General features: G+C 46.4%; 1 protein-coding gene across 1 annotated transcript in view; it reads right to left on the bottom strand.

Annotated features, from left to right (window-relative positions):
• Nucleotides 1–8460: 8460 nt before the first annotated feature.
• The window catches only part of SNX31 (sorting nexin 31), a 53944-nt gene continuing 48830 nt past the window's right edge, over nucleotides 8461–13574 (bottom strand). The window contains exons 13-14 of the mRNA XM_058668367.1: nucleotides 11323–11379; nucleotides 8461–8556 (exon numbers count right to left, since the gene is read on the bottom strand). Coding sequence (XP_058524350.1) covers nucleotides 8461–8556; nucleotides 11323–11379 — 153 coding nt within the window. The remainder of the gene's footprint in view (nucleotides 8557–11322; nucleotides 11380–13574) is intronic.

Genomic DNA, 13574 nt, shown 5'->3' with positions numbered 1-13574 from the left:
CAAACAGTTCATGCAGAAGGGCGCTGTGGCTCCGTGCGCTGGGCCACCACTTGGGACACGGCATCCCTCTCAGCGTGCTGGCCTTAGTGCCAGCATGCTGGCTTCTGATCCAGCTCCACACTGATGTGCCTGAGGAGGCAGTGGATGACGGCCCAAGGACTTGAGTCCCTGCCATCCACGGGGAACCTGGACAGAGTTCCAGGATTCTGGCTTTGGCCCAGCCTAGGCCTGGCTGTGTGGCCATCGGAAAAGTGAATTTGTGGATGAGAGACTTGTCTTTTCCTCTCTCTTTGTCCCTCTTTTATAAGTAAATCTTTAAAATGTGTACACAATACATATGTGTATGCACACAACACACATACATGAAAAAGTCGCAGCTAACTCCCTGCAGTTGTCCAGCAGTCTCCAGTTCCTCTCCCACTTGCTCTTGAAACCATACCCCTCAAATCTCCCTCGCTCTCTCCTGAAAGTGCCCCTGCAGTACCAATGACCCTGGTAGTACGAGAGGCTCCTGTCACTGTCCTGGTACACACGTCATCACCAGGATGTTGTCTAGGACGCACAGGGACTTTTGTACACAGGGTTTTTTACCTGCTATGGTTTTAGGCATCTCCTGGGGGGCTTGGTTCACACCCCCTCTGCATAAAGCAGGGGCCAGAATACCTCCAGCACTGTCAGCCCCCACCTGGATTACTGAGTCCCCCTGAGTTTTTGCACTTGTCTGCCCATCTCCTCCCCTGGGCAACGCTCCCAGCTGTCCACTCTCCCTCCCTTCTGCTCAGGGGGGCCCTACCAGAAGCTTCCCCTGTTAGAAGCTCATGTCCTCCTTCCCTATGCCCCCTCACTCCTTTATCTTCTCAGTCACTGTCACTAGATGACTGGTTACCTTTTAACTGATTTTTTTAAGAAAAAAAAATATATTTATTTAAAAAATAGAACAACAGAGGAGGGAGACACACCTGCCCAATAGATGGTTTATTCTCCCAAATAAATGGCCCCAGTAGCCAGGCCTGGGCCCGGGTGATGGCCAAGGAGCTAGGAACTCCATCGGGGTCTCCCATGCCCGGGACCCAAGCACTTGGGCCATTTTCTCTGCCTTCCCAGGGACAGCAGCAGGGAGCTGGATCTGAAGCCGAGTGGCCAAGATTCAAGGCAGCAGATAGGAGATGCTGGTGCTCGCAAGCAGAGGCTTAACCCAGTGCACCACAATGCCAGCCCCTAAGGCGATTTTTGCTTTTTAAATTTATTTTGTTTATTGTCTCCACCTCCACCTTCTTCTGGGACAAGATACTATCCAACTCTTCCCACAATGAGAAATATGAAATTTCCATTCTAATAACAAGAGGAACCCTGGAAAGCCTTTATCTGCCATAGTAGGTGCCTCAGTCTGCTCTACAGAACTGATCACCATGCAAAAACATCTCATTCCCCACAATGCTGCTGCATAACACCATGAGGGCAGAAGGAAGAAAAGTCTTCCTGAGAGCCAACACCCAAACTCAGCTCTATTTCAGATCAATTCCATGGGGCAAAGAGGACCTTACTCAACTTCATTCTGTCTATAACCCCTAATGAGGAAATACTTCTTCAACGTTCAACTATGGAGGGGCTGGCATGTATACAGCCCTAACAAGCCTGTCTGAAAAACAGCTATAAATCACACACACACACACAACCAGGTAGATGACAGCCACGGGCTGACAGATAGCAGACACAGGCTCCGCTCACCCTCGGCCAGCCGTCAGATCTCAGGCAAGTGAGACGCCCCCAGCCTCAGTTTCCCCACCTGTAATACAGGTGGGGAAGGTTGCTGCAAGGATTCCACAGAAGATGCCCAGTGATGTCAAGCCTGGACACAAAGCCCGACAACCACTGTCAGGGCCGGAGAGCTATTCCTTAAACCAAAATCCCCAGTGTGCTTCAAGAACTGGATGCTTCTACAGGATGTCACCACGGGCCAATAAAACCCCACCCCTGGCCTCAAGTCCAGCTGCTGTCAAAACACTGCACAAAATGGTCTTCGGGTTAGAGGTCTAGGGAATACAGCAAACATCAACCACTGGGGTCCCATCCCCCCTCAAGAGCGCTCACCCACGATTCCACACGCCCCAAACGCCTGCCCCACACCCTCAGGGCCCCCAGGCGTTTCGGATACCGCATCGCCTGTCCACACTGTGTGAAACAGGCCCCGCACCTCGCGCCTGTCAGCCCGCGCCGCCCGGGCCACCCGCCCCCTCCAGCATCCCCTCCTCGGCCGCAGGGCAGGTACCCGCGCCCCGGGGCTCCCTCGGGCAGCCGCCCGGCTCTCCGGTCCAGGCCGGCAGCGGAGGCAGCACTGGCTCCCGCCCCGGGGCTCCCCGCGGGGCCCGGCCCAGCTACCTGCGACTCGGAAGGCAGCGGCGGCCACGCAGCCTCAGGGCCTCGGCGCGGACGGCGGCGGGCGGGGCGGCCACCGAGGCCAGAGCGGCCGCCTCGGCCCTTCGCGGGCGCGCGCGCCCCCTGCAGGTGGGCGGCCCGCACAGCGGCTGGGCCGGCTCCAAGCCGCAGACTCCCTAGAGCGTTTGGCGTGGTTCGCACCTCCTTGGAATAGGCATCCCATCCCTTCCGCTAAGTGGAGGCCTCCAAGGCAAGGCCGGGTTTACCAGTCTATGTAAGCCTCAATTAATGATAGTTACCCGCTGCTAAGGTAGACGGAACCCAAGTGACCTCACCTTAAACCGTGACCCTGAGTTTTTAGTTTCTCTCTCTCTCTTTCCTTTTTAGTCATTTACATTCCACTTTGTAGGATTTCCTTACCTTTTTGACACGGGATTCAGTCAAAACTAAAAAACGGGGAAGCCAATTTACTGAAACTTTCATGCAAAATTATTTTTTCGCTTTTCTAAGCTTACCAACTCAAATCCAATAGCCAGTGTGACCTCCCCTGCCTACCCAATGACAGTGTCTCCTGTGAATTCTGTCACCACTCAACCATTCATTCAAGAGCCATCTATTCTAGTCTGAGAGCGTGTTACAGCTGATGTCATATCCAGGTTTAGGATTAGTGTCAAATTTAAGGACCACTCTGCCAAATTTCTTTTTAATAAAAGATTTATTTATTCTTATTGGAAAGACAGATTTACGGACAGAAGGAGAGACAGATTCTTCATCCACTGGTCCACTCCCCAGATGGACACAATGGCTAGAGCTGAGTCCATTTAAAGCCAGGAGTCAGGAGCCAGGAGCTTCCTCTGGGTCCCCACGTGGGTGCACCCCCCACCCCACTGCTTTCCCAGTCACAAGTAGAAAGCTGGATTGAAAGTGGAGCAGCTGGAGCACAAAACAGCATTCACATGGATGCTGGAGCTTGCAGTGAGAGGACTCACCTGTTGAACCACTTTGCAGGCCCCCAAATTTCTTTAAGAGTTAGATGATCTCAGAGTATTTCACATTTTCTTGTGCTGTAACTAATAACATCGATTACTCCTTTTTTAAAGGTCTATTTAGATATTTTTATTGGGGAGGCAGATTTACAGAGAGAAAGAGAGACAGAGAGAAAGCTCTTCCATCCACTGGTTCACTCCCTAAATAGCTGCAATAGCTAGAGCTGAGTTGATCTGAAGTCAGGAACCAGGAGTTTCTTCTGGGTCTCTTATGTGGGTGCAGGGGCCCAAGGACTTGAGCGATCCTCTACTGCTTTCCCAGCTTGCAAGCAGGGAGCTGGATGGGAAGAGGAGCAGCTGGGATGCACATTGGTGCCCGTATGGGATACCAGAGCCTGCAGGCAGAGGATTATCCAGGGGAGCCATTGCGTTGACCCCCAACACCTATTATTCTTTGGATTTATTTATCACCAAGTTTTCACTGGTGTCCTCCAGAGGATCATGTGTTGAGTTTAGATCATCTTCAGTGAGACATGTCGATTGTGTCGAATCAGCCAGGAAATGAAACCATTTCCCAGCACCCACCTGAGAGCCTCGCCATTACTTGTGTTCCGGATTATCTCTTCATCTGCATGGATTATTTAATCTTGTTCAATTCAAAATATTCATTTACTTTTTGTCCAATAGGGTTGAGGAGATGAACCTTAGACCACAGGTGTTTTATGAGTCCTTGGGGTCACCACACCTGGGGACTTTGACACCAGGGCTGTTAGGAGCACTCACAGAAGTTGTTCCTACTCTCCATCAGTAAGGCACTGCTGCATGGAAGTGACCATAAAGCCCATGCACGTGAAAAATCAACATATCCCCAACTGTGTTCCTGTTTGGGCCAAGCCCCAGAGTGCTGTTATCCAGAGAAGAGCCTGAGCACAAAGCGACAGCACCTCTACCACTGCAGTGAAGTTAACAAGTTTTGCAGAAGCATATGGCCCCGAGAACTCATCTCCCGACTCCCTCCTAGGGTGTTGCAAGGGGTCCCTGCGAAGGAAGGATACAGGAGGGATCTTCTCCAAATGTTCCTGGAAACTCAACTCCAAGGCCAAAGCCAGCAGGTAGCAGCCTTTCTCCACTGAGATGGGCTTCTGTCCTTTTATCTCCACTACTGTCAGCTTCCCTGCCTGCTTCTAAGGCCCCCCGGGCTTACACGGGGCACAGCTGAGCAGTCCGGAACAATCTCAAGATCTGTAGTTTGATCACACCATGCAAAACAGCCTAGTCTCAGACTCTGGACATCTCTGGGGGACCTTCCTCCAGTCTGTCGATGGTTCTTGAGGTTTCAGCTTCATTCTATCCAGGTGACATACCTTTTCCTCCTCGTGACCATTAACGGTGGGCCCAACCCTAGCAAGCGTATTATAGCCACTGTAAGAACCTCAAAAGAGCGGTGCATCATCAAGATCAAATGCATAGCGCAGGGTTCATGCTTCTGTGCTTTTTAAAGCTGCTCAGAAAATTCTAAGGTTCCGTCAATACTGAGCTGAGCACCACCACTGCATTCGATATGACTGAGTTAATGAGTGGATAGAAGAACACACCTGCTTGCTGGCGGGGCGAGGTGGGGGAATTTTAGTGAAAGGAGTTTTCTTTTTGTTGGGGAAAAGAAGAACTCGCTTATTCCAACTCAGTGTTGCTGTGTCCGAGCATTTAGAAGAGTCTCAAAGTGTCCGAGAAGACATCCGCGAGCGTCAGTTATGCCTGTAGGAGAGATTTCTTGTTTTGGAGCGCTGTCTTGGTGTTTCCCAAGTGCACTTTGGTTTGCTGTAATCCCGCTGACCTGCCATGAGAGGGCGCCATGCTCCTGGGAGGTGCTGACTCTAGAGGAGACCCTGCTATTTATTACTAGGCTGGTGTTTCAGACAAGAGGGAGGGGACGTCAAGTATAACCCCTGCGAGAGCAAGCGTGTTGCTGTGCTCTGAAACGCGGTGAGATAACACACACACCCCCAAAAAAATCCTACTTTCTGGTTGCAAGAGGAAACCATGATTCTCCTTCGCATGACGTTATTTGGAGAAAAAGTACATGCCTAGAAGAATGACCTGTCTCATTTGCAGAACTAGAGGGGAGAACCTGTCTAGGATGCAGCCTGCATTGGGCTCCCTTTTGGCTGCTTGCCTAAGTAGGGAACTACATTTCCCAGAATCCCCTCTGCCAGGCTCTAGGATCCAATCTTTGGAAGTCAAAATTTGATGCGAGGAGCACGACTAAAAGGTGTCCAGAAAACCTGTCAAAAGAAGGTTTGTCACCCCATGCTAACTGCCAAGTACAGGTCCCTCTGTAGCTGCATGTTACTGCACAGCTTTCATGCAAGGTTCTGGCTGGATTGATTCTCACTTAGAAACGCACAGGAGAGGGGCTGCTAGAAAGTGTAATTCTCAACTTGGGCAAGTAGACCAGAGCGGAGCCAATTGTTTCCTACAGGGAAGTTTGCAGAGAGGATGGAGGGCCACAAGCGGCAGGTAACCTGCATATACCATATCCATCTGAATGACCCATGGCAGAAGCGAGCTCGGGATTCAGGTCTGAGGATTGGAGGGTCACAGGCAGCCTCCTCCCCTTGCAGTAATACCTTTCTTCGCTTAAGGAATGAGAATGCTGTTAAAGTCTTGCAAGCAGAAAGAGTAGAAAAATACCATGCATCACTTTTGGGGCCCCTCCCTGCAGGGGCTGGGCTTCTGTTCCCAGGAGGCTCAGCAGCAGCACCTGACCACAGTTAAATTAGCTCTGCTTTTTCCCTTCATTCCTATTTGAAGAACATTTTTTAGCACAAGCATACTAGCCCATGGGCAAATCACCTATGTCAATTGTCTTAGCAGTGAGAAGACCTTCACATGGAGAGAAGTGATGCTGGCAGGTGCAGATGGGTTGAGAGAAACTGTGGTGACTGGGGACCATTTGCAGGTGCCATGAGGAACCAGTCCATGGGAGAGAACAGAGCTGGTCCTTTCCACAGCCAGGCCACACTCCTCTTAGGGAGTTATTGGAAGGCCAGCAATGGTGACCTGCCTTAGATACGCCGTGTACCGATGGATGTCTTCCCCAATGCTAGACTGGCCTGGCACAAAGGGGGGCCATCATTGCCAGCTGTGATGGAGGGAGGGTCTTGCCTGCAACTTCCTCCCAGACCCCATATCAGGGGAGAGAACTCTAGTAGTGGAAGTTCAAGCTTTCCACCCCATGGTTTGGTGTTTTGATCCAGAGGGATGCAACCCCCAACTCATCATATTATCTATGCATGCCTAGTAACCCCATAAGTAAAGATTATGTGATTTACAACCTGCTTGCGTTTTGTTCTCCATTTTTTACCATATTACTCAGGACTGCATGTTATCATCTGTGTCTTTCTTATTCTGAAAATGATGAGCATCTAGATGCTTCTGGAGGGAAAAAAAGCTATTATTGTTTTTCCATCGCAAATAAAAGACAAGCTGCTTTCCTTGTATTATGAAACTTTGCATTAGTATAAGCATACTTAAGGGAACTTTACGCATTCATGGAAAATGGATTTGCAAGGTACGTTTATTTTGATGCAGAAAAAAATTTCAAAATCCATGCCTATGAGTGAACACAAAGAAATTCATGAAAAAATGTATATTTTGAAAGCACTGAACAAATGAAAACATTTTCTGTGCCTTGCCCTTTTAGCTCCAATTCCATGAAGTTTTCGAGTCACCACCATGGTGATCCCTCTGACACCTTAGCTCCATCTGCTAACTCCCTCCTCGACCTCCAACCCTGCTGGCCCACAGCAGGCACGGCAGGTTCCCTTGCTGTTCTCCCATCCTGACTATCTGCCATTTTGCAGTGTACCCCGTTGTTCAAGGTCTGCCTTCCCTTCAGGCTTTCCTGAGGTTCCCCCCACAGCCCGCAAGCTTCCTTGGCACACAGGCCCACACTACACTTGGGACACTCATCACACGGTTGATGGATGACACTGAGCAACTTCTGACCTGCAAAGACTGCAGTCACATCTAGGTCAGTTTAATACAAACAACCTTTTACCCAAACAAAATCCTCCCACATTCCCCTATCCATCATCACTTCTTATACTGGTATTTATTAGAAGACCTTGACTATTCCTAAATTGGCTTAATAGACATAATCTTCCATTTTTACCTGAAAGCAATCTTAACCCATGGATATGCTCATTTTAATCAATGATAACTTGGGATGTCCATGACTTGCTTTGCAAAAACACAGCCTAAAATCTTAAACACAAACTTCAAAGTACTAGAAATCATGGCTGTAGGCGTTGATTTAAAGATAGTATGGAGTTTGCGTAGGTGCTACATTTCAAAAACATCATTTCTAAGATTTTTAATCAGAAAATTCCACATTCTTAAAATATATGCTATCTTTATTATATAAGAAGCCATACAACCCAGTTTTAAAAAGGCACAATACTATGCTTTTTCTAATTCCACTGCATAGATTCCTCTGTCCCTCTCTTCTTGTGATCTTCATTCTAGATATAATGATAATAATTTCTGTGAGATAAACTGGATGTGGAAAAATATGGTCAGAGAATATATATTTTTCTAAAGCTAAGGGACTTTGAAAGTATCTGATAGCAAGTTCAGAGCCTTCCTTCTGTCTGAGATAATAATGAGGAATGCTGAATTGAATTCAGTGTTCTAAGGACAGGATACATTTATAACAGCAGGGTAGCAATGGGGCAGCCTGTTACTTTGTATTCCCATGTTGCCAAGCTCCAAGTTATGTGAGGGCACAAATGAGTACCTTATGTCCTCCTTGCCCACATTACTTTCTCAATGTTGCTATGTCTCCCCCAGAGCAATACTTATTATGTTATGTCTTTAGAACTTGACCCCAAAAGCATTTATAAGATTTTCTAAAGAACTATCCTAACCTATAGAAACTCCATGATGCTACATCAACATAAACCTGCAGCTGCAGTCCTGATGAACATGGTCTGCCTTAGTATAGAGAAACTCAACCTTTTCCAGTTATCTTCAATGTCCAAGTTCTTTACTGGCTTGAGAAAGCCACCAGGGATATTTTTAAAAATGCAACTTCTCTTCAAAGGTCTTCTTCCTTTATGTTCCCAAAAACACAATCACTTTCAGTGGCCTTAATGTTGCTTTTTCTTAATAGAAAACTGTGAGAGTCTTTATGCTGCAACACAGAGAGGTCAGAAATGCAAGTGAGTGAAGGAAATAATTTCTACAATAACAATAAAAATCCACAGAGGTTAAATTAATATTAAAAGGGAGCCAGGAAGGTTGTTTGTTTAAGCCCTGGTTCATTCCTATAGATATTTTGCAGTAGCTATGTCTGTTATGACAAAGGAGGGTTCCCCCTTTTGGTCAGAGGAGTAGATAGGTCCTGAGTTATTCCCCCTCTTGAAGCTTTATTATTTTGAACCTTCTACTCACAATCTTTACTTCACATCTCACAATAAAACAAACTTTAAAATATATATATTATGCTATTTTAAAGAATTTTAAGAGCCAGTGATTGCCATACACTCCTAGTGAAGAAGTTTGCCTTCTGTATTTAGACAATCTAAAGCAACAGGGCTTTGGAAAGCAAGCTTGAGCCTACATGGAAATAAAGATGTTGGGCAACTATTTCAACAGTCACATGAAACATATGAACTGAAGTCTTTATGGGGGGGTGGTTTGCCAGGGGAGCACGGCTCCATGGCCAAGTGGTTAAAGAAACAAAGCTAATTTTATTTCTTAAACAGCAAAGACAATTTGCGTTGAGATTTCAGGAGCCACCATTTGTTGGCTGTGTGACCCAAGGCAAGTTAATGAGCCCTTCTTTTTGGTTCTCTAGCCTTTAAACTAAGGATAACATTTAGTAATCATATCTGGGTTGTTCTGAAGATCAGATGTGTTTTCCATGGAAAGGAATTCCCACAGCATATGGCTCAGGATAGTCTACATGAGGGTTTGATAAATCAACTGATATTTGATAGAGCTGGACCAGCAGGCCCTTGCCTGGTACATGGGCTCTGCTCCTAGCATGAGGTGGGTCCATGTGATGCTGGTGTCCCATATAAGTGTTGGTTCTAGTCCTGGCTGCTCTGCTTCCAATCCACAACAAAAGATGGCCCTGCCATCCCTGTGAGAGACCTGGTTGGAATTCCAGGCTTCTGACTTCAGCCTAGCCCAGCCCCTATGGTTATGGCCATTTGGGGAGTGAACTAGTGGATGGAAAATCTCTATCTCTCTGCCCTTTAAATAAATAAATAAATAAATAAATAAATAAAGCTTTCAAACAAAAGTAAAGGATTGTTACTCATCTGGGAGGACAAGTGAAAGAGCATGGGCACTGGGCCTGATTGCGATGCACTGTTTAGTCTGTTCTTCTAGGATATGGGCTCTCAAAGCTGAACATGCATCACTCTCATCTTGTCAAACACATGCAGAACCAGGTGTCACCCCAAAGTTCCTGATCCAGTCGGTTTGGGCTTGAGAATTTGAATTTCAAGTAAGTACCCAAGTAACGATGACACCACAAGTCTAAGGGCCACACTTGAAGGTCTGTTTGTTTTAGAATAAGTGGTTCCAGTCCGGGTTGCCTATTAGCACCAACTGGGGGGACTTTTTAAAGATTTATTTTATTTTTATTTGAAAAGTTACAGAGATTGGAGAGACACGCACAGACAGAGCTCTTCCATCTGCTGGTACATTCCCCCAAATGGCTACAGTGGCTGGATCTGAGCCAGTCTAAAGCCCAGAACCAGGAGCTTCTTGTGGGTCTCCCAAATAGGTGCACAGCAGCTCAAGCTCTTGAGCTATCCTGCTCTACCACTTTCTCAGGCCATTAGCAGGGAGCTGGATCAGGAATGAGCAGCCGTGACTTGAACCAGCACCCATATGGGATGCCAGTGCTGCAGTTAGTAGCTTAATCCAGTACACCACCACACCAGGAATTTGCTTTCTAAGAAGCTCTTTCAGAGCCCCTGATACATATACAGGGTTTCTGATCTATCTGAAGCCACACAGCCAGTACGTGGTGGAGTCTTGTCTCCTACCTCTGACCAAAGGAGCCAGAAAGGCTGTTATCATGACAGGGAAAAGCAGCATTTATGGGGTTCTTTTCTGAGCTTTTTTACTCCAAAAAGGTCCTTAAGTATAGCATATTTATTTGTCCTTGTAGAATGAGGGCCTTTGCATACACTCCAGACTCCAACAGGGGCTAGGACACACACAGATCCCATTCACCTTAGGGGGTCACCTTGATTTCAGCACCTGCCCTCGGATTTGGATGTAGAAAGGAAGGGTTTGCAAGACTGTTAAAGGCACTATTTCAAGGTCAGACTCCTGCTTCCTTCCACCATCAACTCCTGTGCAAATTTGGGCAAACCATTAGCCTTCTCTGGGACCCAGTTTGCTTAACTGATGGATGGGGTTGTGAAGAAATTGGAGGGTGAATATGTTCATTGACATGAAGTGGTCAGACTAAGGGCTGGCTGGGAGTGCCCACACATGCTGACACTGGCAACTCTTTCTCCTCTTGTTAGCTGCATGGCAGACTTAAATGCCTAAAAACACGCTTAGAAACTTAGAAGCTATTTTATATAGTAAACACTGCAGAAAATCTGTGAAATAAAATATACTATATAGACTAAAGCATACCAATGATTATCAAGGGTTTGTAAAACATGCATGGGACATAGGCAAGAAAAAATCACCAAAGAATGCTGTGTTCCTCTTGGAAAATTTCTCTGTAAAAAAGTTCTCTTAGCCCTCTTACAATAAGAACATTGTATGTCTGTGCTGGTCCTCTTGTGGGCCTAAGCTATATAGGATAGCTGCCAGAAAAAAAAAATTATCACTTTTTTTTTTAAGAATGACTTTGAGTAAAGGGAGGCCAAGGACAGATTGACTAAGACGACACTACATCAACACCATAATTGTACTCACGGACCTGGTTTTGCAGAATGTGGTGTTTTTTCGTTTTGCCTTGTTCCGGAACTTCAATCTGCTAAATAGATTAGTTAAATGTCAGCACAACCTAGAGAGGCAAGCACACAAATGCTCTGTTTAGCTACTACAGCCCTCCTTCCACACTAATCCTCTTACTGATCTCGAAGGCTGCCAGGCAGCGGGCGCACCTGCTTGTCACTCATGCATTTTTCCTTCTCTTGCCGGGGTCTAAATCAAGTTCCCAGTGTTTAGCAAGAGTGGTTGCCTATGGATTTTGTGATTTTATGCAGCTTTGGCAAGAGACTTCACTCAAAATGCAAGGTACAGCTAAATCCCGAAATAAGCCATGGAGCTCCAATTCGTATGGGAAGTGTGAGCTAAATGAGGCTTAACCAAATGCCCCATGAGTCACATGAAGAATCCAACTCAAGTTGAAGACTCTTGAATAGATCTCTTGGACACAGGTAAACTTAATACATTGCTCAGGGTTCCTGCAGAAACAGCACAACCAGGAGGCAAGGGAACAGACTTTGAAATAGGAACTCTTCAGCTGCTGCTTAAGGGATGTGTGGGCAGGAGTAAAGCCAATCAGTGCTGGGATGTTGGGGTCATGCAGCTGCCAGCTACAGGGGGCTGCATGGAGGTGAGAATATTTTTCCTGAGATTAATTTATATTTTTATTTGAAAGAGTTACAGTTAGAGAGGGAGAGACAGACAGGTGTTTTTGTTTATTTGTTTTTCATCCACTGATTCACTTCCCAAATAGTTGCAACAGTCAGGACTGGATCAGGCCAAATCCAGTAGCTTGGGCTTCTTAAACGTCTCCCACTATGTTGCAGGGGCCCAAGTACTTGGGTCATTCTTTGTGGCTTTCCCAGGTGGATTAGCAGGGAGCAGGATTGGAAGTGGAGCAGACTGGACCCAAACCAGTGCCTATATGGGATGCCAGCACTGCAGATGGAGGTTAGGCTGCTACACCGCAATGGCAGCTACGGGAGTAGAATTCTTATCATCTTTAGGTCAAAAGGGGCAGGGGAAGCAGCTACCCCTGGAGTCAGAGTAGTTGCAGCTACAGCAGGAGAGGCAGTCATCGCCTTGAGTAGAAGGCTGTACCAACCTGAAAGCAAGCAGTCTCACTCTCCACTCCCAATTTCTCTGTTGGGCTTCCCAATGGCAACCCCAGAGAGAGCAAGAGCATTGAAAGCAGAGCTCAGTTTCCTGAGCACAGAGCATGGTGGGGCAGATGGAGAAGCAATCTGTAAAGGAAAGCAGTGTCTGGCATTCCCAATGAACGTGACCTCGCCAGAGTTTGGAGGGAAAGAGTGACTCACGAAAAAGCAAAGCACTACTCTCCAACAATCACACACCACTTAGCACCCCATAGTCCGACATGTCCATGGTAAGCATGGACATCTGCAGATGACAGCAACAGTGCTTGTTTTCTTTATAGAAATGCTCCAATATTTAAAGCCTAGCTCAGTTACTTTAAAGAAAATCATCTACTAAATCTCAGTACATAAGTAAAAACTATGATGTTAAATATGTATTTTTTATTATCCTATGACATTATAGTTTATAATCTTGTGCTATGAAATACAGTTGGAATTCTTAGTTTTTTTCTCTCTTCTAGTCTCTTTCCTATTCAGTTCCTTACATGAAAAGAAACCAGAACTTCTCACCGATGTTAAGTAAATGTATGATCATGTTCTTGATTTGTTGTAACACATCTTTAAATATTTAATAGGGGGAATAAAACTGGGGAAAGCACATTCACCTCCAATTCCAACTTCCTGCTAATGCACACTTCCTGGAAAGTGGCAAGTGAGGCTCAGGTGGCTGGGTCCCTGTCACCCACTTGGGAAGCCTAGACTTAATTCCTACTTTCCGGTTTCGGTCTGTCCTGGTCCAGCCCTAGCTGTTACAGGCATTTGAGAAGTCAATCAGTGCATCGGAGTTGGCCCTGTCTCTCTACTTTTCAAATAAGCAATTTAAATTTAAAAAAAAGACTCCCCCAAATAGAGTACTTTTTATTACTCCGATAGTCATTTATTCCTCCAGAGTAATTCCCCCCCTGGCTCTTCCACACTTCATTATCCCTGCTCTGCTCACACCATTCTGTGACTGCTACCATATGTGTGCACTGTTTGTATTTTTAAATCAGATGCCACTGGCCCTGGAATCTGCTATCTGGTTTCCCCTCCTTGTCACAGAATACAAACACACGTAGAGTACCTATTACCTTTCAGTCTTACC

This window comes from Ochotona princeps, chromosome 9 (genome assembly GCF_030435755.1).
Source record: "Ochotona princeps isolate mOchPri1 chromosome 9, mOchPri1.hap1, whole genome shotgun sequence".
Classification (NCBI taxonomy): domain Eukaryota; kingdom Metazoa; phylum Chordata; class Mammalia; order Lagomorpha; family Ochotonidae; genus Ochotona; species Ochotona princeps.
The sequence above is the reverse complement of the archived record's forward strand: the minus strand, read 5'-3'. Positions and strand labels throughout refer to the sequence as shown.